The following is a 27,564-nucleotide window of genomic DNA, read 5'->3' on the forward strand; positions in this document are numbered from 1 at the left end:
TAGTTATCTTATAATCATGTATGTTGTGAAATCACAGATCAAATATCATTCGAGTTTCAACGTGTATAAAGACGTGATATAGTTTGCTGATACGAAATGGAATCCAATGAAAATACCGAGGTGAACCCTTCACAAATCCTGGAAGCAATAACTGACACACAGAAAGATCAACTGAAAAGCGTTACTGTCTACAAAGACATCGATCTTGAATTGGATCTCGGAAATTTACTAACCTACGACCCTAACCCGTTAAAAGTAAAGAAAGCAAAGTGAGTTTCCGTATAGGCTACCTGCTAAAGTCTAACCCTAGAAAAATTTTACCCATTATTTCGTACAGGGAAGTGACCGACGAATTTATAAGAGATTTAACTAGAGACAATGTACAGCTTTTATTCTATGAAATATGGAAGGTATGACTTTGAATGTATTTTTGTGTTATTACCAGAATTTCATTCCTTCCTTTACAACAGCTTCCGGTTGAACACATCCAAGAAGCTATTGTAGCCAAGGTGAGTTGGCTGTATAAATGAATGTACGATGTGACTATATATTTACATTCATGTGTTCTGGTAGTATGGACTCGTTCAATATTCCTTTCTAATAGTAACATATTGTTCCTACAGCATGTACTTCTAGATAATATTATTGTACTATGAAGATTGTAAACAACTATACCCATACAACATATTTGACCGATAGATACGTAATTTTCTGCAGCTATCAAAATGACATGTTTCAAAACCTATAACTTCAAATTAGTGGCAGCTGGCTGTAATTGAAAATTATATCTTATGTAAAGTTTATTTATTTACAATAAAACTTCAGCGTAGTACTTCCAGTCCAACAAGAGAGTTGAATAGTATATTCATTAGGGTTGTCCAAAATTTGGAAAATCTCAAAAATGTTGGGTATCAATGTCTTATTCTATAGATTAGTGATAAAAAACAGCAATGAGCCTGGAATATGCTCACAGGAAGGTGGTTAAGATTTGTCGCAAAGCGTTTGAAAGTAGCGACCGACGAGTGGGCGTGCCAGCGGCCATAGAACGGCCGCAAGACTAGTAATCACGAAATCGCGACTCTCGGTTGGCTAATCGGCTATGCTTCAATGATCACGACGGTGGTGGCTTGCTGATTAGTTGTTAAAAGAGTTTGCTAACGGCGGTCATTCTGTAAGCGCATTGTAGGTTGGTTGGCAGATAATGATTTAAAGGGGCACTGCGCTCTAAATATGATGTGGTCTCAAATTGAAGGGCAAAACGAAAAAAAAAATTTGGCCGCAGCCGATTTCTTCCGAACGCCACCGTAATGGAGCTACAATTTATTGAAATTTCCAGAAACGCACCCGGCTGCAGCTGTCGCGGCTCCGGGTAATTTCTTAACCCGTTACATGGCACGATGACTTCATCGTCGCACTTGCTGGACGCGATTACGCAGGCACGCAGTGGACGAACTGTAGATAGTTGTCAGCCGATGTTATGATAGGGTTGCCATACGTCCGGAATTTCCCGGACATGTCCGGAATTTCACTGAAAAATCTGCGTCCGGGAGGAATTTCTGAATTATGCCTAAATGTCCGGAATTTTGAAGGCTTGAAGCAGGCTCAAACGTTTTTCGTAAATCAACATAAACAATATTATCATCAAGCAGATTTATGCTATTCAAAATTGTTTTTCGCGCCGCGCGCGAGTTAATGCAACGTATAATGATATTAGTATGGGCACCAGACACCACCCTCGCCAAAAATGCAATCAAAATAAATATAAATAACCATCATTTACTGAAATAAGTCTGATTGTAATTGCAATTATAAGCTAACGGTATATTCTCAGAGTTGGTTCAGGCCGATTGGATGCTTCAGTCACAGACAGTGGTTCCAAATCTTGGGGTCGTTCGCCTTTATCTGGGGATCGCCACGATGTAGGCCGTGAGTAAGTTTGAGCAAGCTGATTTTTTTTAGTAATCAGCTTAGCAAGTTTTGAGCTTTGCCACGGAACATTTTCAAGTGGGAAATGAGGTCGCGACCATAAAAGGTTGGAAATCACCGGATGTGCAACCTGCTGGTGGATTTTATAGTAGCGTAATATATGGAAGAATCAATATTATTGACAGAATTCAAACATAAAATTTAACAGCCAAATGCATATAGTAAGTGCCCAACATGTCACATCGACTACCCTATGGTGGGCCCAAGATCAGTGCTTTTTTGGGCGGAAGGGGGCAGTAAAAATGTTGTTTCGGACCTGATTAAAACACGTAGACAAATAGCCGCACCGACCTAACAGTATAGCAGGGCTGTCAACACACGATCCTGACTGGCCAGACTGACTGACTATACTATTTCAGACCCTAGCAAGTAGCAATCACCAGAGCTCACATTACGGATGGCCTAATTCATGACCTATGTTCCACTCCATTCCTGTATAGTGTATACCATGGGCGGCCAACCCGTGGCCCGCGGGCTAATAGGTCCGCGAGAAGGTTTTGTTGAGTGGCCCGCGACCTTAATTCTCGAAATTAGTTGTAACACAAAAAATTAATTAGCCAGGTAATTATTGTGAACTGGCAAGCCAAACTAAAAATTTGATTAGTCTGACCACGGAATGTTTAATGTTGATGACTAAAATATCAGTTCCGACTCATTGACGTAGCTAGGGGCCAGCCATATTTTCCCTAGATCTTCGTATATGACCAAACAGTATAATATTTCGCGGCCAATTTATTTAACTTGATATTTTTCTTAGAACTTCTCGCGATTTATTGTCACTCGATTTCTTTGTTTTAGTATTCGTACCCCCCTGAAGAGTAAAATTTAAAAATACGCCCAATATACAGAATGGAGTCCGACTATATTCGAAATTATGAGAGAACGTGTCGTCCAACATGTTCTAGTCTGCAATGGCAAAAAGATCACTGGCGATAAAACCTTTGCGCAAAATGTTAGACGCATATTTGCCGAAGCCCGAAATATTCGATATTAATATGCCCAAGAACCGATTAACCAGGTCCTTGTCAAATGAGCCTAGCGGTATATAGATTCGAACCTCAATATATGCAAGTGACATTATTATTGATCGAATACGTTCATAAACTTTTAGAAATTTTCGCAGCGGTTGGGACCTGAGTGCACTGCACACTGACTTTTCATGACGCAATTGTAATCGATTTTGGCGCGTAGTAATATAAGTATTGTTTTCGCCGTTACCTAACACATAGTTATTAACTACAAGTGGCCCGCGCAATGGTTCGTGAATCTCATGTGGCCATTTGGCCAAAAAGGCTGGCCGCCCCTGGTATATACAGTCGATGGGCAATGCTTTGCTAGTGTGACGTCACATTTACGGTCATTGTGTTACACCTCATTTTAAAATCCGCTAGTGGGCGCTAAAGAGTGTCCGGAATTTGTTTCACAAAAATATGGTAACCCTATGTTATGAAGCAAATATGTCTTACACGCCAAGGTGGTGTAGATACGGCGTTCCACTGACGATATTGAAATTTGCACCTAAACGTCTTCATTTTACTTATGACACAATGCTTGCACGAACCAAACTGGCTGTCCTGGTCCTGGACCACAATGAGAATGTTGGCAGATTTCCTGCGGTGACACAAGAAGGTTTGCTGTGCAGATGAAATGTTTGCATGTCGAGGTACTCAGTTACTTACTCTATATTTGTTTAAGCAGGTGTTCTACGATACAAAAAAAGTTACTCTCGGTCAGCAAAAGAGTGGATCTTGAAAAGCATGTATGAAAAGAAGCCGAACCACTATGCGAGAGAGCTTTTGAGGCGAACTGCTGAGAAACGCACCGGCATCAACTTCCCCAGTAACATTTCAAGAAATGTGCATCCAGTCAGCATTGCACCAGAACCAGCCCCCTCTAAAGAGGAATTACTTTCAAAACGTCGTTCTAGAACGTGACTTAGATACAAAACATCTCTATCGTACATCTTCGAATTGTATGGCACGTGGTGCAATGCTGCGTAGCTTACTAGTTCAATTTCATTCTTCCACTGCCTGACTGCCCCGTTGTAATACCCTGGCTATGTAGTCCTCGGATGTTTCTTTTATTATATATTTTAATAAACGAGTAAGCAAAGTAGTGGATGTATCAGGCACAGCAGCCATTGGTGGAATATAGAATGCAAACAGTTCCAGGTCACTGTCTAATGATACAGTAACAGAACTGATTTCGACATATATAGCAGAGCTGCAGTGTTATCAATCACAGTCACTGTCTAATGATACAGTAACAGAACTGATTTCGACATATATAGCAGAGCTGCAGTGTTATCAATCACAGTTCGTTTTCTATCGGCCATTTGAAACCGACATACAGTCCATCATCACTAGGGTACTTTTGCCTTGTAGCAGTCACAATGCACGCTGGCAAGGGCATCCTGTTTTCGCTACCCGAAACGTCGCCATCAATAATCCATTCCAGTATGTATCGATAAGACACCAAGCGATATTGTCTGCAATTGGAAAACATCAAAGGATATTGCAGCAATAAAAAAATGCTGAAAACTAATACCAGCATATATACGACGGAGAGTATAATGCTCCCAATTTATAAAGTGTAGGCATATATATAAAAGCATGCGAGAAAAGGTGAAGAATGCAGGAAATTGTCGTTTATATCCAGGAACCATGTCATAAGTCCAAGACCGTGTCATAGGTCCAATACTAAACAACACAAAATGTTCTAGGACCCACTTGTTAGAAAGCCTTCTGCCAGGACCATGTGGTTGATTGTTATTATTCCAGTTTTTTCTGTTCACTTTGAAAAACGTTTCAAGAATGGAGGGATGTATATGTAGGAGAAAATCGTCATGTTCTGTTATGCAAGTCGACCCTCCATTCCCAAGAAGCTCCATTATTTGTTGTAATTCCCTGCAGCAGACGCCCTCATTCCGGTTTGTCATGGATGCACAGTTCAAGCAACTGCACCATTCATTGTCTAGTGTCCGAAGTTGACTCTGGTTTTCTGACGATTCCTTTGACCAATACAATGAGATTGATAAATTGCATTCAAGAAACACAGGTACAATACTTACAGAGACATGAGTTTGTGCTTCTAGAGTTGCAACAAGACGGGCGAATTCCTCCTCTGAATATTGTGGCTCGAATTGATACGGCAGGCTCTCAACAAATATCGTGATATCATCGAAATCTTCTACATCTCAACAAATATCGTGATATCATCGAAATCTTCTACATCTGTATCTTCATCAGAAGTTACGTCATCAACAAGATCTTCTTCCATACCATTAATAATTTTAACAAATTTTACGTTATCAACGTGTCAAAGGAATTGCATGAATGAACTGATGGAGACAGAAGATTCGTTTGTGAAACTGAGAACAACAATGTTACGATAAAAATTTCCACAACAATATTGGAACTTTGATGAGAATGAAATAATGATATCTTTGTGTTGACTATCTATACATCTGTGTCTTGAACAAGTAAGCTGGACCGTATCAAGATAGTTGCTATGCCATGGGTAAATGATGCAAAATATCTTGTGTCTGTCTATTCCACAAGACCACTACTCAAAAGGTTGTGCACTGTGCTGTCGTTAATACATCTTGAAAATGACAGCTGTATCTGCATCAATATACAACTGTAACGGCATCTCAGTATCAGTCAACTGGCAAATACTATAGAGTCAAGACAAGCTCCAGACACAAATCATCCTGACTTAACACCGTACGTTGAGCGCCGCCTTGGTGTGCAAGACATGAGTCCTTCATAACATCGAATGACAGCTATCTAAAGTTCGTCCTCTGCGTAATCGCGTCGAGCAAGTGCGACGATGAAGTCATCGTGCCATGTAACGGGTTAAAGGGGCACTGCGCTCTAAATATGATGTGGTCTCAAATTGAAGGGCAAAACGAAATAAAAATTTTGGCCGCAGCCGTTTTCTTCAGGACGCCACAGTAATGGAGCTGCAATTTATTGAAATTTCCAGAAACGCATCCGGCTGCAGCTGCCGCGGCTCCGGGTAATTTCTTAATCCGTTACATGGCACGATGACTTCGAGAAAGGAGGACACTTATTCAAAATTTTCAGAAATAGAATAGGGATCAAGTATAGAATCCTGAAAAAATAGTAAATTTTTCAGACTCCGTGGTCGGTCGACTAAAAAAGGGATAACTTTCCAGCTCAACTCCGGAAATACAGTTTTTCTTTCACACCCAACATTGGTTGACTATTTGGTTGAAATTCTTTTCATTCGCAGAAGTACGAACCGTCACACAGGTTGAAAAGCACTTTATGCTGTAGCCGTTTTTCAGGGTAACAGTAATTTCTTATCCACAACACGAATACCACCAGTCAGGGTTCCCCATGAACATGACAAAATTCATGACATTCAAAATTGGTGGTTCGGGTAGGCTACTGTAGGAAAATTCATCATCCCTAACCAAAATCCAACGGTACGCAAACCTAACCTGAACCCACAACTCCGCAGCTGACCCTAAAACATATTATTCATTATATTATAATCTTACTAATCCCCAAGCCATCATCTTATGATTCTCCAACCTGAATGCGAAACCAATCATGACCGCTCTGAATTTTGAAATGTTCAGAGGGCACACTGATTGGTGATGGTAATGTTTTATACATAACATAAGAATAGGACATGATCTATTCCTGCCCTCAAGAAATAGAATACACTAGGCCCAATTAAGAGAAAAATCTGCTGACTGAATATCGTCCGTGGAACGCCGTATCTACACCACCTTGGCGTGTAAGACATATTTGCTTCATAACATCGGCTGACAACTATCTACAGTTCGTCCACTGCGTGCCTGCGTAATCGCGTCCAGCAAGTGCGACGATGAAGTCATCGTGCCATGTAACGGGTTAAGAAATTACCCGGAGCCGCGACAGCTGCAGCCGGGTGCGTTTCTGGAAATTTCAATAAATTGCAGCTCCATTACGGTGGCGTTCTGAAGAAAACGGCTGCGGCCAAAATTTTTTTTTCGTTTTGCCCTTCAATTTGAGACCACATCATTTTTAGAGCGCAGTGCCCCTTTAAGATTAGTTCAGAACATGTTGAGTTACTAAATACATGATGATGAACAAACAACAGCTGCTTCACACAAACTTAAAGCAGCATGACTGACTTACTGTGAGAGGAACGGCCTCAGCCTACGTGTCTGTTTTTACCGAGGGAAAGCAAAGAACCGGCGGAGAAATATTGCAAAGGCGCTTATATGCAAGTGGTGATCGAATTTCTTGTTTCAGAAAGGATGCATCATCATTAAATACAAATATAAAGCTTAATGACAGTACTTTTTCTGATCTTATTAGGATCCAGTCGTGGTATATAATTGAAGTCTAGAATGCCCCAAGGATTGGCTGAATAAGCCTTTTATGCTTGGGACTTATTAGACTCTTACAGCAAAATGAATTCACTCTTAAAGTGCTGTCAAAGTCGTCAATGATGCCGCACAAAGAGTTGAAAAGGAAAGCACAGACTATGCTGGCATGACAATTAAAATACAGTTTGCTTGTATAGTTTAGCCTTAGAGAATTGCAAGCATGACAGTGGCGAAACAGCGAATGATTGTGCACTTTTAGAACTAAGTATAAATCCGACAAATACCTAGTTATGGTTGCAATTACGTCAGTGCTCCTACTTTTCTGGGCGTAAGTAAAGAATATTAGTCATCGCAAACTGGTGCAGCACACCATATATGAGATGATTGCCCACAAAATCTTATCTGCTCAGAAGATGTTATATTGGCCGACCAGATAGCTTATATATTGAAACCCTGAAGAAATGTAACCATCACACCGCTATAATTGCATTTTAAGCTCATTTTATATCCATGTCTGGTTTGATTCCAGCATTTGTAGCGGTCATATCAGCATAGTCTGTGCTTACCATTACACCTCCTTCTACGGCATCATTGACGACTTTGACAGCACTTACGAGTGAATTCATTTTGCTGTAAGAGTCTAATAAGTACCCAGCATAAACGGATGATTCAGCCAATCCTTAGAGCATTCAAGACTTTAGTTATATAGCACGGCTGGAGCCTAATAAGATCAGACAAAGTAGTGTCATTGTTAAGCTTTATATTTGTATTCAATGATGATGCATTCCTTCTGAAACAAGAAATTCGTTCGCCACTTGCATAAGCGCCTTTGCAATATTTCTCCGCGTGTTCTGTGCTTTCCCTCGGTCAAAACAGACATGTGGGCTACTGCGGTTTCCTTCACAATAAGCCAGTCATGCTTCAAGTTTGTGTGAAGCAGCTGTTGTTTGTTCATCAACATGTATTTAGTAACTCAACATGTCCTGAACTAATCTTAAATCATTATCTGGGAACCAACCTACAATGCGCTTACAGAATCACCGCCGTTAGCAAACTCTTTTAACAACTGATTAGCAAGCCACCACCGTCGTGATCATTGAAGCATAGCCGATTAGCCAATCGAGAGTGGCGATTTCGTGATTACTAGTCTTGTGGTCGTTCTATGGTCGCTGGCACGCCCACTCGTCGGTCGCTACTTTCAAACGCTTTGCGACAAATCTTAACGACCTTCCTGTGAGCGTATTTCAGGCTCATTACTGTTTTTTATCGATAATCTATAGAATAAGACATTGATACCCAACATTCGTGAGATTTTCCAAATTTTGGACAACCCTAATATTCATATTGAAATGAACCCGAATATTTTTGGCTGACACTCGTCAGCAACTAGTAGATAATTAGAAAGAACATTGTATATCACGCTCACGCTGACAGAGAAGCTTGCTAAGACGCTCGACGCTAACTACGACGCACTCCTCCGCTATGCCCTCGGCATTCACCACCCGGAGCATATATCCACGAATGCATTGCGCGAACGCACAGGAACGGTCCCATGCCGTTTGCTGGCAGCTGAACGACGCTTCCGCCTAATCGGCCATCTAGTGCGGCATCAAGACGAGCAACCAGCCGCCGCCATCATTAACCACATTCCCACGGAGCCATGGCGCAGAGGTGGCTGTAATCGGAAAACATGGCGCTCGATAATGGAGACTGATCTAGCGCAACGTGGGCTGTCGCTTGAAGACGCTCACGGCCGCCTACGCTGGAGACGCTTAACACGAGCCCAAAGCTGATTTCTCGATGTTCATTTGTTTCCTGTTTTCTTTTGCCCCTTTTTTATTTTATCTAATGGAAAGGTCGATATATATATATATTGTATATCAACAATCGTATCACAAAATATGATTGTTTAAAATGTATAATGAAGTTCTGTACCTCCAAGAAGCTCTTTAAACAAGAGTTATTAAGAAAACATTTTCATTAAGAAATAAACTCCTACAGTTCTCGTACATCAACCCAGCAGTACTTCAAACCCTCTGACTGGTATTGGTCTTAACCAAATACTCGGAAATTGCATCAGCTCATGCGTGTTGTATTTACAGCTACCAGACTGTAACACTGTTTTGCCAAGGGAAAAAAAGGTAATTTGAAAGTTGCATTTTGGTAATTTTCCAGCATGATATCAATTTTAATTTATTTCTTCTAGATACCTAAAGCAAAGCCATTAACGAAATGGCAGGAATACGCCAAGTTGAAGGTATTGGAGGCCTATAAAATTCTACAAATCTGAGAAACAATATCACAAATAATAATTCATTTTGAAGGGCATTCAAAAACGAAAAAGAGGCGCCATGCTTTGGGATGAGACTGCAAAGGTAAGATGATACAATACTAGAGAATAAAGCTCCGTGCAGCAGTCTATATTCGCCCTGGATTTACAGTTACATATATACTGTGTACCACATATATCTGATGTTGAGGCCCTATTATTTTGAAACATCTGACTTGTTACATTATTGAATTTTGTAAACAGGAATGGAGACCGCGATTTGGATATAAACGAGCAAATGACGAATCAAAAGAATGGGTGCTTGAGGTTCCAGCAAATGCAGGTACGTAGCGAATTTGCTACTGATCGTGACCTTGATCCTTGGGCCCATACTGGAAATAGGCCTGTGTTATATTGGAATGAACTCTTCGTAACTATATTATCAACTTCTGACAGATCTGTATGAGGACCAATTTGAAAAAAGAAGTAAAGCCAAAACAGAGAGGGTGGCTAAAAACGATTTGCAAAGATGGCAGAATATTGCTAAAAGAAGTGGTAAACCGATGCCCGGATACTTGGCAGGGCAGAAGCAGTCTACAAATGAGGTTATTCTTTTTCGAGTGTTCAATATCATTCATGATATGCTTTCTCAGCAGTATATGTGGGCTAACCAGCGCAGACCATCCATGAATGTGGACTTTTCCACTGTAATACAAAGTTGAGACTCACTTGAATATCTGACCATCCTTGCATATTTAACAGCTGCAATCGATATTCCACGTTGTTAAAAGATCAACAGCCTCTTTTGGAAGATTTGAGGGCAAGTTGGTATGTTCCGAAAAAAAATTTCAACGCCGTGACTTGTGCAATCACAAATTATATTTTATTTTGGATTTTAGAGAGATGAAAAACCAGATCGTACCGGAGGAAAGAAAAGAAAGGTAAAACAACTGATTCTTGCTCATCCGCTTCACCAGCTAATCTGTATCTCGTCTACAGTTTGACCCTGTTGTCGGTGGTATGGAGAAGGCGAAGCAATTGGCTATTTTAGGAGATGTCACTGCACAATTAAAGCGTTGTCCATTATCTTGAAAATACTCCGTGATTGTGTCCATTGTTCCCTCTAAGCTGCGCAGTGCTGATACAGTCTCTGCGCACAATAGAGCCGAAGTGATGACCTTTTTTTTTAGTCGTTACGCACTCTTTTTCAAGGGACTGCGAAGTGAGTTGGCAAGTGCCCGCAGACTCCTGAAAAATTAAAGGGAACGTTGATTGATGAAAAACAACAATGAGCCTGAAAGAAAGTCGTTAAGATTCACTCGTAGCGTTTGAAAGTAGCTGCCCAAGAATGGGCGTGCCACCCACCACCATAGAACGGCGACTATTCTAGTATTCACATAACCGCGGCTCTTGATTGGCTATACGGCTGTGCTTCAATGATCATGACGGCAGCAGCTTGCTGATTAGGTGTTAAAAATGAGTCTGCTACCGGCGGTGATTATGAAAGCGCATTGTTGGTAGGTTAGCAGATGATTTGAGAATATTCAGGACATGGTGAGGTACGAAATACATGATGAACAAACAACAGCAGCTTCACAAAAACTTAAACAGCATGAATGCTTCATTGTGAAGAAAATGACTGTAGCGTACATGCCATTTTTTCATTGAGGGAGAGCAAACGCGCCTGTTCTAGTGGTGAACGAACTCCCTGTATCTGAAGGGATCTATCAGTAAATTCAAATACAAAGCTTGACTATGACATTATACTTTGTACATAACCAATTTATGTGACTCGGCGCAGAATAGGAACCGATGCAAAAAAACTGTCTGGAGATGAAAGCAGCTTATTTCGGCATTACGCAATGATATATTAAGGTTGCCATACGTCCTCTTTTAAAAGTAGGATTACTGAATTCGCAAAAACTTGGAAATTGAATGCATTGAGAAATAAATAAAGCAAAAATCAATACTTATCAAATCCTAGTGCATTCCCATAACCTTGAGAATGGTCAACGTCTGTAAACCAAGCTTGGCTCGTTTTGCGCTATACCAGGGGTTGCCACCCAGCAAACACAGTACAGACCAAAGATGTAGAAAAGCCGAGCCGATATAGTAGATATTAGATCTCGGCAGGTCGTAGAAAGGGGGATTTTGTGTCGACTCAATTCAACGTCTTTTCCATGTCCTTCAATAATGTAAATATTATGCAGATGCTACAGCCTTTAAACATGGTGAGTAGAATGTAGATCCTACGTTAGAAGAAGAAGATCCTGATATAATAACCTGTTTTCTACCACTATGGGCTTAACCTGATCACGGCTGCGTACACACACCACATTATTTACTACATATTAATCACATTTGTGATAATTTAATTTCAAACGAATTGGCAATAATGCCGTTGTAAAAAATAAAACGAACAAACGAATGAATGTCTTTAGAAAGAAAGTGAAAACAGTCCTTATCATCAGGTTTCATCTTCTGATGAGCCAGTTAAATAACCAGCATGCGGCCTTTTTTTTCAACACCCTGCAGAAATAAAATGAAAATGATGATTAATAGCTAAGACATTCGTACTGCGAAAATGGCAGAGGTAGCGACTAACGAATGACTCCTACATTTTTTTCGCCCATACTTACTAAAATGGATTCGATTCTGAACTATTTCCACTCAAGTTTTCAAGTTTTATTATTATATTTTTTAATATTATATGACTAGAGAACTGACTTCAATCGTCACTTCTACTTGATTATCAAGATCAACGATGACTACTTCAGCACTCTTTGAAAACAGCCACTAACACAAAAAGAATTCTTGACTAAAATTTCTTCACATTCGGTCCAAAATGATCAATTCAACAATCCAAATGAATCAGTTATTTGGCAGCTAGTTGGAGAGATATATACTCAAGTCTAGAAAGTGGAATGATACTCTGCCTGGAAAGCTGAAGACCTAACAATATTGTGTACAGAGAACAAAACATTTGAGTGGCGGCACTGGTATAGACATTAATGAATTATTAGAATTGACAGCAAGATAACCAGCAAGACATTAAAATGAGAATTAGTGCAGTTTCTTAGGCTGTAGTGATACTCAGCCAGTAATTGACCTAGCAGAGAGCAAAACGTTGTAAATAAAGCGAGCGAAACCTCCGACAAATGATACGATAAAACATTAGAATCGACAGTCTTACTAGAAGCAGAATAACAATCATGAGGGGTTAGAGAACAGAAGCCCGGGAAGTGACCATCAGAAATTACTGCATACTGGCCGAACAAATCCATGACCACTAACAAATGGTCTTTCAATAGTCAATATTGATACCAAATGACACCACCCCTATTTCATAGCAACATTTAGCAAATACAGCGCTGGAGTCAACCTTATATAAGCCCTAACCAAACGCCCATTAGTTTTCCCACCTACTACTTCGCGGATGGAAATACGCATTAAAGCGAACGGACGCGACTTGTCACACTCTTGCTATTTCTGCTCCTTTTTTCTCTTCGTTCCTCTTCTCTGTCGCTTCCGCTTGAGGAGAGAAACAGTCGGCCGCGTTTACGGATCGTGAATTCCCGGTGGGTGATTCTTCCTCGAATGGTCAGCACCTTGAAAATTGAGAACAATGTGGTTGCAAAATGCATGACAATTTGAAAGTTACATCATTCTAATTATTCCAGTTACGGCCGTGAATCGTTACAAGTGCGGTAACCATAAGAATTATTACTATACTTCAACTACAAATACAACACATTGTATAAAATGATTACCAATTCTTTTACGTTGATCGAGTCCCAAATAGATGAAATATGTCAAAGAATTTGCTAAATTTTTGTATAATTTGACAGATTCCGAAATCTTCTCAAAGTGCACCTTTCAAAAATTTGATATCAAGACTCCCAACATTTTACAATTCGAAGTTGGATGGCTTTACCAATACAAGCAAACAGTTTGTATCGCAATTGACAATTATGTAGAGAACGCTGCGAGACATATGAGTAGGCCTACCCTAAAACGTTTCTCTCACATGGACATTAGGGCTCTTAAAATATGACTTTTTTTCTCAAATCGTTCTGGCTACTTGATAATATTGTTAGGTTACCTAATTTAAGCCTAAACACAAAATTTGGTTCAATTCCAGCCAGTAACCGCTTTGCTACAGGAGAAGAAAGTTTCTATTTATTATATAAAAATAAATAGGTAATAAAAATTTGAAAATTTTCTGTTCACCCCATGAAAGTGTTAGGCTGTCTATAGAAACGATGCTCACCAAATTTGGTTCAATTCCAACCAGTGGAAGCGGAGATATTGCCGTCGAAAAATTTGGATTTGAATAAAATAGTATTTACGGTGACCGATTCTTTGTTTACTTATTAAAGTTGTGCTCACCGTAAGTACTATTTTATTAAAATCCAAATTTTTCGACAGCAATAACTCCGCTTCCACTGGTTGGAATTGAACCAAATTTGGTGAGCATCGTTTCCATAGACAGCCTAACACTTTCATGGGGTTAACAGAAAATCTTCAAATTTTTTATTATTCATTTTTATATAATAAATAGGAACTTTCTTCTCTTGTAGCAAAGCGGATACTGGCTGGATTTGAACCATATTTTGTTTGTAGGCTTAAATTAGGTAACCTAACAATTTTATCAAGTAGCCAGTACGATTTGAGAAAAAAAGTCATTTTTGAAGAGCCCTACTGTTCATGACCGCCACGTTTAGAGTTGCATCTCAAAGATGCTAAAATAAGCATAAATATAATCCAAGCAATACGATCGTCCACTTTGACTGACTGAATTTCTAAAAACACCTTGATAGCTTCCACATCTTACGTTTATATATACTGTCTGCTATCGGCACAACAAAGTAGGCCTATCTAAAAATACCAAAACAGATTCAACATACCACATCTCTTGCAAAGGCTTTTGCTTTCATTCAATTTTCCATCAAACTTCTTTAAATCCTCCTTTGTGGTGAGTTGCTTTGGAATTCTTCTAGGATCAATTCCGATATTGTTTTATCATATACAATCTATGGCGGAATAAAAGTTTCGGGTAAGTTCTAAAACGAACACAATTTTCCACACAAAAGTCAATTGCCACACGAAATGCCAAATGCTACGGTCTCATTTTTCAAGGTATGGCGAGGAAACGTAGTGGTACGTTCCATTATAGCTAAACACCAATGAATTGCGGGTTCGAGCGTGACACGTCGACTCCATAATTCCTACCGAAGTGTTGGCCGTTTATCTAGGCTCCTCCTCGCCATCTGATTCGCATAGCCATGTCTTAAAAAGCCTAGGAGTGGGCCGTGCTGTAAGTGGGCAGATGGTTGCCGATGCACCCGGCACTTGGTGAATTCGGCCGCACAAACTCGGCACTTGGTGAATTCGGCCCTCGGGAAATTTTGAAATGAAGTGTATTTACAGCTATTAATATGAATTATCAAACTAATAATAGTATTATCAAGTGATTCGTCAATCTTGTAAGGAGGTCAGGGCATCCGTAGATCGCGCAGTCACGGCGTGATTAGATCACGGATTGCGTAGCCACGGGAAATAACACAGCGCTCATATACCGACCACGCGCGGTCTGCTTGGAATCGATGGCGTGAGTCACGGGCCTGTGTCGTGTAAGTTTTGAGAAGATGGATCTTGGCGTTGTATGTGAGATCAAAACTGTGGAACATCAAGCGGCGCTTCTTCGTTTATCGATCACGACAAGCCAGTGTTCCTCATCAACAAATGTTTCGCATGATCACGTCAAAATAAATTATTTTTTGCCTTTGGAGAGACGATTCCACTCTGGGATTAGGGTGTCTCAATAACACGGTTGAAGGATCCCAAGATTACGAGATCTACCACGAGCCACGACACGTTTAAATTTCCTTTTTGATACTGTTCATTCATACTAAATGCATTTCTAATGCGAAGGTGTTCTAGTGCCAATTCCTCCAAGGGCCGAGTTCACCAAGTGAAGAGCGTCGCGTTATTTCCCGCAATTACGCAATCTGTGATCTAATCACGCCGTGACTGTGTGATCTACGCATGCCCTGACCGCCGTACAACATTGACAACCACTCAAAGTGCCAAGTTCACCGGCAAACATTCCAGTAACCAATCATGGTGACCGGTACCGCTACGAGATCTACCACGGCCGAATTCACCAAGTGCCGAGTTCGTGCAGCCGAATTCACTAAGTGCCGAGTTCACTGGTAATCGGGCAGATACGGAATAATAATAAGAAGAACCGGCCTGGTGTAAAATGACCAGTGTAGTCGAACCACCACCATGAACACCACAAACAAACAAATAAACATCTAACAAGGAAAAGAAATTACCTTTGCAGCCTTTGACAAACACAGTTACCATTGAAACCAGCAATTAAGGTCTTATTCGAAAGCAGAATAACAACTGTTTTAGTGGACATATCAAATCAAATGTTGGAAAGTTCATGTAAAATAGCCCAAAATATTATCTTACTGTGACCATATTCCATCAATATGGTCTGGCTAGCCAAATTCTCTGGGCCAACATAATCAAGCTGCGTTTGGTTTCAACGATTAATAATCTTGTCACTGGATTCGAGGTATAATTGCACTCAAATATCAAATTTTGCTCCATTAATCAACATCAAGTTGAAAATGTCCATTCTTGCACCAACTTTTATAAAATCATGAATCAGTGTTCTACAGGAATGTATCTATATGACTTATATACCTAGAAAATTCAAGCATAAATATTATGATATACCGTAGGTATAGGTACCGGTAATTCAGATGTTTGAAGCGAATTATAGTGGTCTAATTTCACTAAATTAGAGCGAAATGCCAGCAATATAATTGTAATCTAATTCGGAAAAACGGTTTAGCTCTAATTCTAACCTGGAAAAGCTGAAACTTTTCTATAGTTGTCTACACCTGTTTTGCAGAAAGTCAAACAGCTCTAGGCGTCATATACTACAGGCAATTCGAAATACCCCATAAGCTATATGCTACTGCATATATACCTTTAACCCGCTACCTCAGTCAGTCACAATTCCTATATATTTACGGCATTTACCATACAGAAAGAGCGAACTATGCCTGGCTGCGACCTGTTGCGCTTCAAATCTTTGTATGGCGCGATGACGTAAAATTTGAATCGCCGAAATATTCTAGAAGTCACGCATCGATAATCATATTCCTAAACGTACAACATATCACTTATTTAGTTATTCTCTGAATAAAACTATTAACCATACTCGTTGAACATGCGAGATTACCGAAAGAGCGAATATATATATAATGAAGATCATATATATCAGAGGAAAACAAAACTATTCGACCTTAGAGCAACAACACGAATATACAACACCGGTGACATCCTCACGCAATAAAACGAAGGGAGAACATTGTTTTCTAATGGATAGAACGAAGCTACCGCATGAGATCGAACAAAACCGGATAGAATTCATCGTGATTGAATGTACCGACAAAGTCATCCTTTCTACGTATTTTAGTCGTACCCGCGAGAGATAGAAAATTTGCATTATTAGGTTAACTACCGGATATAACGAAGCCTAATGCATGAGATGGAACAACACCGAGTATGAATTTATTCTGATTGAATATAACCACAAGACCATCCTACTACGTATTTTAGACATTCCCTCGACACTTAGAAAATCAGAACCTAATCGAGATGATCCCGGATGATCCTTTTACGGTTTTGTGTTTGCTGGGCAATCACGTAGCCCGCGAGGTCATATTTTGTGGCAGGCGATCTGATTGGTGGTTTTGGAAGAACGAGAAATGAAGCATTTTGAAATGCTGAAATTGATTTCAGTTTCAAAATATTATTGTTGTTGTTTCAAAATAAGCTATTCACCTGTGCCCAACAATACTATTCCTCACTAGCTGAAACGGCTTCGGCGAAAGCAACATCATCCATCGATGGAGACGGCGAGTCAGCTGACATGAATAAAGGGATATTATCTTGACGTGCAATGCCAAGACCGAGACGCTTAGAAAAAGGCTTTCGGCTTCCCCACAAGTTCAATCGTTAGGATGAGATAGCCCTGGGGCTAGCCCCAATATCGATTCATTAGGAGCTAAAAGCGTTGTCGGGTATTGTGCACTAGGGTGGAGTGAAAATGCCTTCTTTTTTTTCAAATCAAAAAAAGGGCTTCCTCAATCCTGACAAATGACCTAAAACTTCAATAAAAAGTGACTTCAGGGTATTACCCCCATTTTCCAGCCGGCAACCCCCCCCCCCATTTCTGCGCGCAGGGGGTAAAATGGCCCATCTCAGCAACCGCTGGTCGTAGAGTCATGATATATAGCTCAAAATCTGCGGAAGCATCATGTTTCTATCTGTCTTAAGACGAAAGTTTTCTCTATTGTGAACACAAAATGAGTTATAGCCAAAAAACAATATATACGCACATTTTTATTGAAATTCAGCATTTATTCTGACGAATTGTGATCTGTCATCAGTTTTCTTTTTGAAACTAAAAGTAACACACTGACAATACCGATTATTGGGTCCATAATACAAATATATTCACAACAAATAGCTGGTTCGTGGTACAGAACTTGAATATAGCTTTCAATACAACATCCATTGTAGCAGTATATTTATTTAACTCGAAGACTTTTCGGGTGCCTCTTTTCAAGAGTTATCGGCACACTGAAGGGATTTAAACAGATTTAAAAGCAAAACCAAAAAGGCAAAGTATGACGCAACAATCAAAATCACAGACCATGAAATTCGCATTGTATCAATTACTTCGTTTCCATGCTCGGATGATGGGCCCATTTTCGAGGGACTCGGCCGACGAACGAGAGAATTTTGTTGCGCATTTACAGTGATGCACACCCACGTCGGCCATCTAGTAAATCCTTCGGCTTAGCCCTTCGGCCATGCTTGCGCTGTGTCTTCGATTAGCTAATTGGTATTCGCTACTTACAATACACTTTTCGTATCAAATTAACCATGGTTGCACTCCGGACGGGTCTTGGACGCCTTGAGAAACCAAGAATTATGATCGCAACGGAATTTAGTAGTACCGGTACTGCTACGAATTACCCGTAGGCTGCCGAAATCTTCGCGATCTGATCACATACGCTGCTGCCACAATTCGAAGGTTTGCGTTCTATGGTGCATGGATACAATACAAACTATACCGCTTGACCACAAACTAGGTGAACTTATTCACATTCCCCTGGTAAGCAAATCATCGACAGGACACTGGACGTTCATGTCTGAATCATGACGACGAAACTGTAGTACCGGTAGACTACTAGAGACGTTACTATTCTGTGCTCGAAAATATTGGACCACGATATCCCATATCTATATCCCCCACATACTAAGATATGCCACCAATTTTCATCTTTTATCCATCTTATTTTATCTCCTGTTAGTTCATCGTGACCATTTTACATGTTGGATGCATTTCGTGTTCAAGGTCAAAGCGTGTTATTTGATTGAATGACCGCTACAAGTCTTTTTGGCTCATTCCTACCGAGTCATTTATCGCAATCTTCTGATTATTATGAAATTGTTACTGAGTAAGTAAGCCAAAAACGTCATCGCGATCGCATCGCCCACCTAGTTCGGCCAAGTCACGGTTGGGTTACGTCTGCTCATGGATACACGGCCGACATGTACAACGCATGCGTCATGGCCTTTCGGCCGACCGTCGGCCGAGCATGGAAACGAAGTAAATGGCAACAATAACAAACTACGAAGTATACGGACATACGGTACTATAGTAGCAGCACAATTTGTAAATAAACAATTACACGCACGGAACAACACGCACTAATGAGAAATTTATAGGTTATAGAGGAAATCTTTCTGTCTGCATAAAATAGGTTTGCTCAACCAAGTGGATGACTCAAAAAAAAATCTTTTCGCTCAGAGCTAAAGTCACCGTTTTTCACTCCGAAATACCCGCCGGAGCTTCACTTCTGTGCTAATATGCGGCATATGCGGGAAATTTGCCATTGGCTGCAATACTTCACCAACCGTCAGACAACCAATACCGATTTGGACCCAGCTTCGCCAACCGTTGGACAAAATACATAGCAATTTTGAATCGAAACTCTACTTGATATTATTCATCCAAAGGTTTGGTGCTAATATATTTCGATATATGCTACTGTAAAATCGCTATTTGTAGCGCTCTTCGCCCTCATAATTGGATTAAGCCAGCGTTGCGTGACGCGAATCGAACTGCGCGAACGCATAAGTATCTCCATTCACTGATAAGCTAACATGGGAATTTGGGTCAACTCGGAATCATGACGAATAAGAATAGTTTCCCACTGATCAGAAAGTGTAACTCAATATCGATCAACGAGACGGCATCAATTCTGCAAGCCCCGAAGGGTAAACAAATTAGTTTGATTCATACAAATATCAGAGGATTGCAATCTAATTCCCACCATGATGAGTTAAAAGACCTTATCGTTGACCTGAAGTCACCTACCTTCGTAGCAGTTTCAGAAATAAACTTTTCAACCAAACCCACGCAAAACGTTGATATATCGGGCTACAACTTCGAGTATACTCCGGCACCGAAGTCAAAGAAATCTTACGGAGGTGTTGGTCTTTACATTGAAGAAAAAATTCCTTACGAAATTTGCACGGATTACGATCTGAATGTCAAAGATTGCGAAGAGCTATGGCTGGAAGTTGATCACCCAATTGGAATTCACAAATCTTTTCTTGTTGCCGTATTATACCGACATCCCACGAAAAACATGAACCAATTCGCAAAAGCGTTGGAGCGCTCACTGGACAAAGTCAACAGCGACAAAAAGATGTGTTTCATTGCGGGAGATATTAACATAAACCTTCTAAAACACAAAGGCAACGCATACTCCAACGCCGTCAAATCCGCCGGTTTCTACCAAATGATCACCGAGCCTACACGCATAACCGAAAAGTCAAGGACTTTGATCGACCACATATATACCAACTCGCGCGACATGGAAATCATTCCATTTGTCATTTCGGCAAAAATCAGTGACCACAACCATATTGGTTTTCTATCACAAGAACAACAAAGGACACCCCCCGAAACATATCACCTCTGCAGACGACGAGAGTTAGTGGACGAAGAAGCGCTCGATGATGCCGCATTCAATCAATTTAAAACATCAGCCATCCCCCACATCTCGGTAAACAACTTTGACGAAAAATTTGTTGAGTTTATGTCTGCTATCAAATCACTGCTGGGACAATTTGCACCTCTGCAGCGCCTTTCGAGAAGTCAAAGAAAATTGAAGCGAAATCCGTGGATGACCACAAAGCTGATTCAACTTATCCGTAAACGTAACCGGTGGCATAACCGAATAGACACCAAGAACTGCCCAGAACATGAACGAGAAAGATTTCGACGTTTCAGGAATCGCACCGTGCATCTTATTTCCAAGGCAAAAGCAAAATACAATGAGAGATTTTTCAACAGACACATAAAGGACACTCGAAAAACATGGTCAGGACTTAACTCTCTCCTACATCGAAAAAAAGGCCATAAGTCTGTTTCGGAAATTGTGAATTCGGATACCGGAAACAAACTTTCAGACCCGGCGGCGATCGCGAATCACTTCAATGAGTATTTTTGTAACGTAGGCCCAAATATTGCTTCTTCTATTACAAAACCTGTGTCGGCCAGGTCAGAGGTGAGATCGATATCCCAGTCAATTGTGCTTGAACCTACGACCAAATACGAAGTAGAAGTAGCCATCCACAAACTGAAATCGCACAAGGCCGACGGCTATGACCAAATCCCATCATGGTTTTTAAAAATGATAAGCCTGCATATCGGTCAATATATGGCCCATTTTTTCAACTTCATGATAGAAAATGGAGTCTACCCAAGCTATCTAAAAAAAGCCAGAGTAGTCCCTGTACACAAAGCTGAGGATAGAACTAATGTCACCAACTACCGTCCGATATCCGTTCTCCCATGCATCGGGATTGTATTCGAAAAGTTGCTCCTCTCCCGCCTGTCCTCATTCCTCGCCAAAATGTCTGTCATTTCCCCTCAACAATTTGGCTTCCGAAACAAACACCAAACCGCTCATGCCCTCCTAACAGTGGCCGAACAGTACTATGATATCTCAGAGAAGCGAAATGTGGGATGTAGCATTTTTCTCGACCTAAAAAAAGCGTTTGACTGCGTAGATCATAAAATTCTCATCTCGAAATTGGCGCGTTACGGACTTCGGGGCCCACAACTTGAGCTCATGAAAAGTTACCTCACTGGACGCCAACAAATGGTTGCGATCTCAGACACCTTGTCTTCTCCTCACCCGGTGACCTGTGGTGTGCCCCAGGGCTCAGTACTTGGACCGGTCCTTTTCACCTTATATGTCAACGACATCTTTGAAACCTCCTCATTGAACACCACACTGTTCGCTGATGATACTCACCTCCTCTCTTCCGCATCTTCGACGGCAGAGCTGGATGCCCTGACTGGTGACCAAATGCCCAAAGTCCATGAGTGGACGGCCCAGAACAACCTTTGCATAAACGCCTCGAAATCGCAACTGCTGACAGTAAATTCAAAAAATAACCTAACCGTTAATATCGCTGGTCAGCCCGTTTCCAACACAGATAATGCCAAATATCTCGGAGTTTTACTGGACTCGAACATGTCCTGGAAGAGTCATATTCAGTCCCTAGAAACTAAATTATCACCGAAGTGCGGCCTGTTCTACAGCCTTAAGCGCTTCATGCCAGCATGGGTTCTTCTGATACTCTTTAAATCCTTAATCCAATCGAAGTTACATTATGGCATCCTCTGTTGGGGGGCTGCCAGTAAAACTGCACTCAAGCCACTGCAGAAACTACAGCACAAAGTACTCCGAATCATAGCTAGGGCCCCAAAGGGACCTGGCTGCCCATCCAATAAGTCGCTGCTGAAGAGATTCGGCGTCCTAAACATAGAAGATATGCGGAAACTAGAAATCGCCAAGTTCATGTATCAGTTTCACTGCGGTCGTTGCCCCGAATATTTCAATGACTTCTTTACCTCTGAATCAAAAGCGCACAAGTACAACACACGCGCGTCCACGTCGTCCAAATATCATATGATCGACCGAAAAGATCATCGCTCCATCAAATATGCCGGACCTGATGTGTGGAACAGTATCCCGCCGGCCATCCGACAGTCGACGAGCATGTCCACATTCAAGTCGAAATACAAGCAATTACTACTAAATAAATACAGTCCATCTTCAAGATTACCGGACCACGACTGACCTATCGATCTCGCTTCCCATGACATGCCGCCCTATTTCTTGTCGCATTCTTTTTCTATACTATCTTCTTTACCTTCATTCAGTGTGCATGCCTCCTCTTTACATCGCCTAGGCCAAGGTGGGTGTCAGATTCCATAGACTACTCCTTGTCGCTTCGACATCTTCCTGTCTTTTCATTGTATCGCATTTTTGTGGTGTATTGAACTGATAAAATTGCTAATAAACCAATGATGATGATGATGATCACTCGCAATTTGCTCTTAATCTGCCTAAATTTTCAAAAAAGAGGACAAAATCTCAAAAAAGAGGACAAAAGGGCGTCCTCCGAGGACACTTTCAAAAAAGTCAAAAAAGAGGACAAATCCTCTTAAAAGAGGACGTATGGTAAGCCTAAATTTAATATCACTCAAACACTATATAGCAGTGGGTGTTGTGATGAAACCAATCTCCAACTTCTGTAACACGAATTTGCTTTTAAATTTGGTATATTCTCGGGCGGGGTTCGTTTCAGAATATTAGTAAGATTATAAAATCAACACTGTTACTCGGATTTTATGAATAAAGAGAGAGAAATCATTGTAAAAGTCAATTTCACTAGAACCGACGAGCGCGTGTATAGGCAAATCAACGATAGATCGCTGCAGCTTTAGGTCCAAAATGGCGGACGCCATACGTAACAATCAGATGACGACACAATGACCTCGCACTTCTTGTCCTTCTACATTCTTCGGCTGCAACCACTCCAAGCCATTTTTTTTTATCATCACAGTCTTTGGCCATAGTTTCCGTGTACTCCAAACCCCTTTTCAGTGACGGATTGATACTCCATCCTGGTTTTGAGGGGATTCCAAAGACTACTCCAAGTCGTTTCGACACCTTCCGATCTTTTCATTGTATCGCAATTTTTGTGGTGTATTGAACTGATTAAAATTGCTAATAAACCGAAATCGAATCATAATTTTATCACTCCGGGAATCTGGCAAGAGGGTACTCCGCTTCCCATGTGTGCGTGTGCATTGTGCAATGTGCATCGTGTGTGGTCAAAACAATTCCCATCTGGGATACTTTGTTCGTCCGTGGTAATCGGGTTATGCTTGGTTCGTTGCTTACTGGTTGCTTCCACTGAGCTAACGGTAAAGTATATGTGAGTTGCGAAGGAATAACGAACGTCCGCACCTTCAAGATGCTTGGAACGACGACGATGCACCAATGAGCAGTCAGCAGTGGTTGGATGAAAATAAAGACTCTCTCTCACAGTATAAAACGCATATTTAGATGACGTCCTGCTAGCTTGTCAGACCTCGTTTGAAGTGCACTTTCAATTAAATAGTAATATTGAGTTTTGCAAGCTTTCAAAGCTCGTCCATAGTCCATATAAGGCGTTGAGGCGAAAATAACTCCGCAAATAAAAGGATATATGTTAGTTATAATTATCCATTGTGCATGTTGTGAAATCACAGATCAAATAGCATTCGAGTTTCATACGTGTTAAAAACGTAATTTAGTTTGCTGATACGCAATGGAATCCAATGAAAATACACAAGCAGAGGTTAACCCTTCACAAACCCTGAAAGCAATAACTGAGAAACAGAAAGATCAACTGAAAAGCGTTACTGTCGACAAAGACATCGATCTTGAAATTGATCTCGGAAATCTGCTAGCGTACGACCCTAACCCGTTGAAAGTAAGGAAAGCAAAGTAAGTTTCCGTATACCTACTAAAGTTAACAACTCGAAAAATTTCAACCAATATTTCGTACAGGGAAGTGACCGACGAATTTATAAGAGACTTAACTAGAGACAATATACAGCTTTTATTCAATGAAATATGGAAGGTATGACTTTCAATGTATTTTGTGTTGTTGCCAGAATTTCATTTCTTCCTTTACAACAGCTTCCGGTTGAACGTATTCAAGAAGCTATTGTAGCCAAGGTAAGTTGGGCTATTAAATGAATGTATTATGTAACTATATATTTACATTCATGTGTTCTGCTAGTTAGTATGGACTTGTTCAATATTCCTTAACAGTAACACATTGTCCCTATATAGCATGCACTTTAGCTATTATTATTGTACTATGAAGATTGAAAACAACTACTGGTATACCGATATAACATATTTTATCAGTAAATGCGCAATTTTCTGCAGTTATCAAAATGACTTATTTCAAAAGCTATAACTTCAAATCAGAGGCAGTAATTGGAAAATTATATCCTATATAAAGTTTATTTATTTACAATTAAACTCCAGAGTATTAAACTAATATGTACAGTCTAACAAGAGAGTTCTGGAAAAAACATTTTCATTAAGAATGAACTCCTACAGTCCTCATACATCAACCCAACAGTACTTCAAACCCTTCGACCGGTATTGGTCTCAAGCTCAACTAAATACTCTGAAATTACATCAGCTCATGCATGTATATTTACAGCTACCTGACTGTAACACTGTGTTGCCAAGAGAAAAAAGGGTAATTTGAAAGTTGCATTTTGTTAATTTTCCAGCATTATATCAATTTTAATATATTTCTAGATACCTAAAGCAAAGCCATTAACAAAATGGCAGGAATACGCCAAGTTGAAGGTATTGAAGGCCTATTAAATAATACAAATTTGAGAAACAATATCACAAATAATTATTTATTTTGAAGGGCATTCAAAAACAAAAAAGAGGCGCCATGGTTTGGGATGAAACAGCAAAGGTAAGATGATACATTACTAGAGACTAAAGTTCGATGTAGCAGTCAATATTCACCCTAAGATAAATTTACAGGTATGATTATACTGTTTACCACATGACATATCTGATGTTATTTGAAAGATATAGTTAAAGCTGTACGCCCTGTTGTTTTAAAACATCTGACCTGTTAGATTGGTGAATTTTGTAAACAGGAATGGAGACCGCGATTTGGATATAAACGAGCAAATGACGAATCAAAAGAATGGGTGCTTGAGGTTCCAGCAAATGCAGGTACGTAGCCAACTTATTATTGATCATGGGCTGGCTCCCTCCTGGTCCATACTGGTAATTGGCCCTTGTTACATTGGAATGAACTATCCGTAACTATATTTTCAACCACTGACAGATCCGTATGAGGACCAATTTGAAAAGAGAGCGAAAGCCAAATCGGAGAGGGTTGCTAAAAACGAGTTGCAAAGATTGCGGAATATAGCCAAAAGATCTGGTAAACCGATGCCCGGTAGTGGATACTTAGCAGGACAGAAGCAGTCTACAAATGAGGTTATTCTTTTTCAAGTGTTCAATATCATGATATGCTTTCTCAGCAGCATAAGTGGTCTAATCAGCCACCCATACCATCCATAAACATGGACTTTTCTACTGTAATGCAAAGTTGAGATTCACCGGAATATCTCACCATTCTTGCATATTTAACAGCTGCAATCGACATTCCACGTTGCCAAAAGATCGACAGCCTCTCTTGGAAGATTTGAGGGCGAGTTGGTACGTTTGGAATTATGTTTCAACGCCGTGTCTTGTGCAATCGCGAATTATGTGATCTTTTGGATTTTAGAGAGATGAAAAACCAGATCGCAACAGAGGGAAGAAAAGAAAGGTATAATATCATAACTGATTCTTGCTCATCCGCTTCACCAGTTAATCCGTATTTCATCTACAGTTTGACCCTGTTGTCGGCGGTATCGCGAATGAGAAGTCCAGGCAATTGGCTATTTTGAATGATATCACTGGGCATGGTCCTAAGCTGAATAAAGACCGGGTAAGCGAATATTACCAGCGGTGGTCAAAATAGCCTGCATTACTACTCAACTACAAGTGGAAGTAACGCCGTCAATATTTTCTCGATTACAAGTACAATATACAAGCAGTGATTTCCAATAGGTAGAAGTAGAAAATGAAAAGGCTGAATAGTATACAAGTAAATAGTTTCGGAAAGTACATTTAGTCGGGTGTTTGAATACTCTTGGCAGTTGCTATACATTGCAAAATGACTATGACGCTACAAATAGGTGCAATCTTGTAAAATATAATCAGTAGTTGCTGTGACGGCTATTTCATGAGGTTTGGTGCTTTAACCACTGAAAGTGCGGAAAACTTCCCGAAGCTATGTTCTATTTTCAAAATCGTAAGTACACATGATTTAGTAGTTATGACTAATAATGTTAAAGTAGAAACGATCATAGCCACTTGAGTAAATAGTGAAATTATGCAAAACCTACTTCAGAACAATGAAAAGGTAGAAGTGTTTCATTGCTGACCAGTGACCACATCTGTAGATATAACTTTTGCTATTCTTCATCGAATTTCACACTATTGTCAAGTATCGGAACAGCACACGATAAAATAAATTACTTTTCGTTTTTAGGCGGCAAATATTGTTATCAACCAAGAAAATCAGAGCCGAGCTCAGCAAAATCGCGCCAGTGACAAGTCCAAAGGCAAAAGAGGAAAGAAAGAGCGCGGTGGAAAGAAATTCAATAAGAGGACTGGTGGAAAGGTGGCGGGTGGAAACCGTAAAAAATGAGCTTTCTGTCCTGGATTCAGGTTCAAATGAATCGAAGCTTGGCACTTTGAAACCGCGTCAAGGGAATGCGCACTGATGGAGCTGGTGCGCAATATCGGGATTTCTTCATATGTCATTTGAAAGCATTATCATTTACGTGCACGAAAAACTTTTGTGCATACCAGGTAACGAATTTATGTGACTCAGCGCAGAATACAAACCG

General features: G+C 40.4%; 2 protein-coding genes and 1 long non-coding RNA gene across 10 annotated transcripts in view; 1 reads left to right on the forward strand and 2 right to left on the reverse strand.

Moving 5' to 3' along the window:
* Positions 1 to 27,547, forward strand: LOC145457235 (ribosome biogenesis regulatory protein homolog). 6 transcript variants are annotated; one of them, XM_080335425.1, is made up of 12 exons: positions 9 to 269; positions 338 to 410; positions 471 to 509; positions 9,436 to 9,474; positions 9,540 to 9,590; positions 9,658 to 9,708; positions 9,867 to 9,945; positions 10,059 to 10,207; positions 10,365 to 10,430; positions 10,502 to 10,543; positions 26,499 to 26,597; positions 27,204 to 27,547. In XM_080335425.1, the coding sequence occupies exons 1-12, from the start codon at positions 97 to 99 to the stop codon at positions 27,360 to 27,362; spliced, it is 1,020 nt and encodes a 339-aa protein (XP_080191551.1). In that variant the 5' UTR covers positions 9 to 96; the 3' UTR covers positions 27,363 to 27,547. The 6 variants fall into 6 exon arrangements, with proteins under 6 accessions (XP_080191552.1, XP_080191551.1, XP_080191550.1 ...); XM_080335424.1 differs by lacking the exons at positions 10,365 to 10,430; positions 10,502 to 10,543 and adding exons at positions 26,258 to 26,323; positions 26,394 to 26,435 and having other exon boundaries at positions 12 to 269; XM_080335423.1 differs by lacking the exons at positions 9,540 to 9,590; positions 9,658 to 9,708; positions 9,867 to 9,945; ... (1 more) ...; positions 10,365 to 10,430; positions 10,502 to 10,543 and adding exons at positions 25,394 to 25,444; positions 25,512 to 25,562; positions 25,753 to 25,831; ... (1 more) ...; positions 26,258 to 26,323; positions 26,394 to 26,435 and having other exon boundaries at positions 15 to 269.
* Positions 4,234 to 7,046, reverse strand: LOC145457240 (uncharacterized). Of its 2 annotated transcripts, none has more exons than XM_080335431.1 (3): positions 5,180 to 7,046; positions 4,716 to 5,141; positions 4,234 to 4,474 (listed from the first exon to the last, which is right to left on the reverse strand). In XM_080335431.1, the coding sequence occupies exons 1-3, from the start codon at positions 5,263 to 5,265 to the stop codon at positions 4,297 to 4,299; spliced, it is 690 nt and encodes a 229-aa protein (XP_080191557.1). In that variant the 5' UTR covers positions 5,266 to 7,046; the 3' UTR covers positions 4,234 to 4,296. The 2 variants fall into 2 exon arrangements, 1 of the variants encoding a protein (XP_080191557.1); XR_013920809.1 differs by lacking the exon at positions 4,234 to 4,474 and having other exon boundaries at positions 4,500 to 4,996; positions 5,057 to 5,141.
* LOC145457243 (uncharacterized) overlaps positions 11,761 to 27,564 on the reverse strand; it is a 109,300-nt gene continuing 93,496 nt past the window's right edge. The window contains exons 1-4 of one of the 2 annotated variants that reach the window (XR_013920812.1): positions 15,944 to 16,455; positions 14,510 to 14,635; positions 13,025 to 13,210; positions 11,761 to 12,131 (exon numbers count right to left, since the gene is read on the reverse strand). This is a non-coding gene — a long non-coding RNA (uncharacterized LOC145457243). Of the gene's footprint in view, positions 12,132 to 13,024; positions 13,211 to 14,509; positions 14,636 to 15,943; positions 16,456 to 27,564 lie in introns of those variants that run through there. The other variant, XR_013920813.1, reaches the window with a different exon arrangement.

The sequence above is a fragment of the Botryllus schlosseri genome, chromosome 15 (genome assembly GCF_051294905.1).
Source record: "Botryllus schlosseri isolate E-star chromosome 15, Bs_hap1, whole genome shotgun sequence".
NCBI lineage: Eukaryota > Metazoa > Chordata > Ascidiacea > Stolidobranchia > Styelidae > Botryllus > Botryllus schlosseri.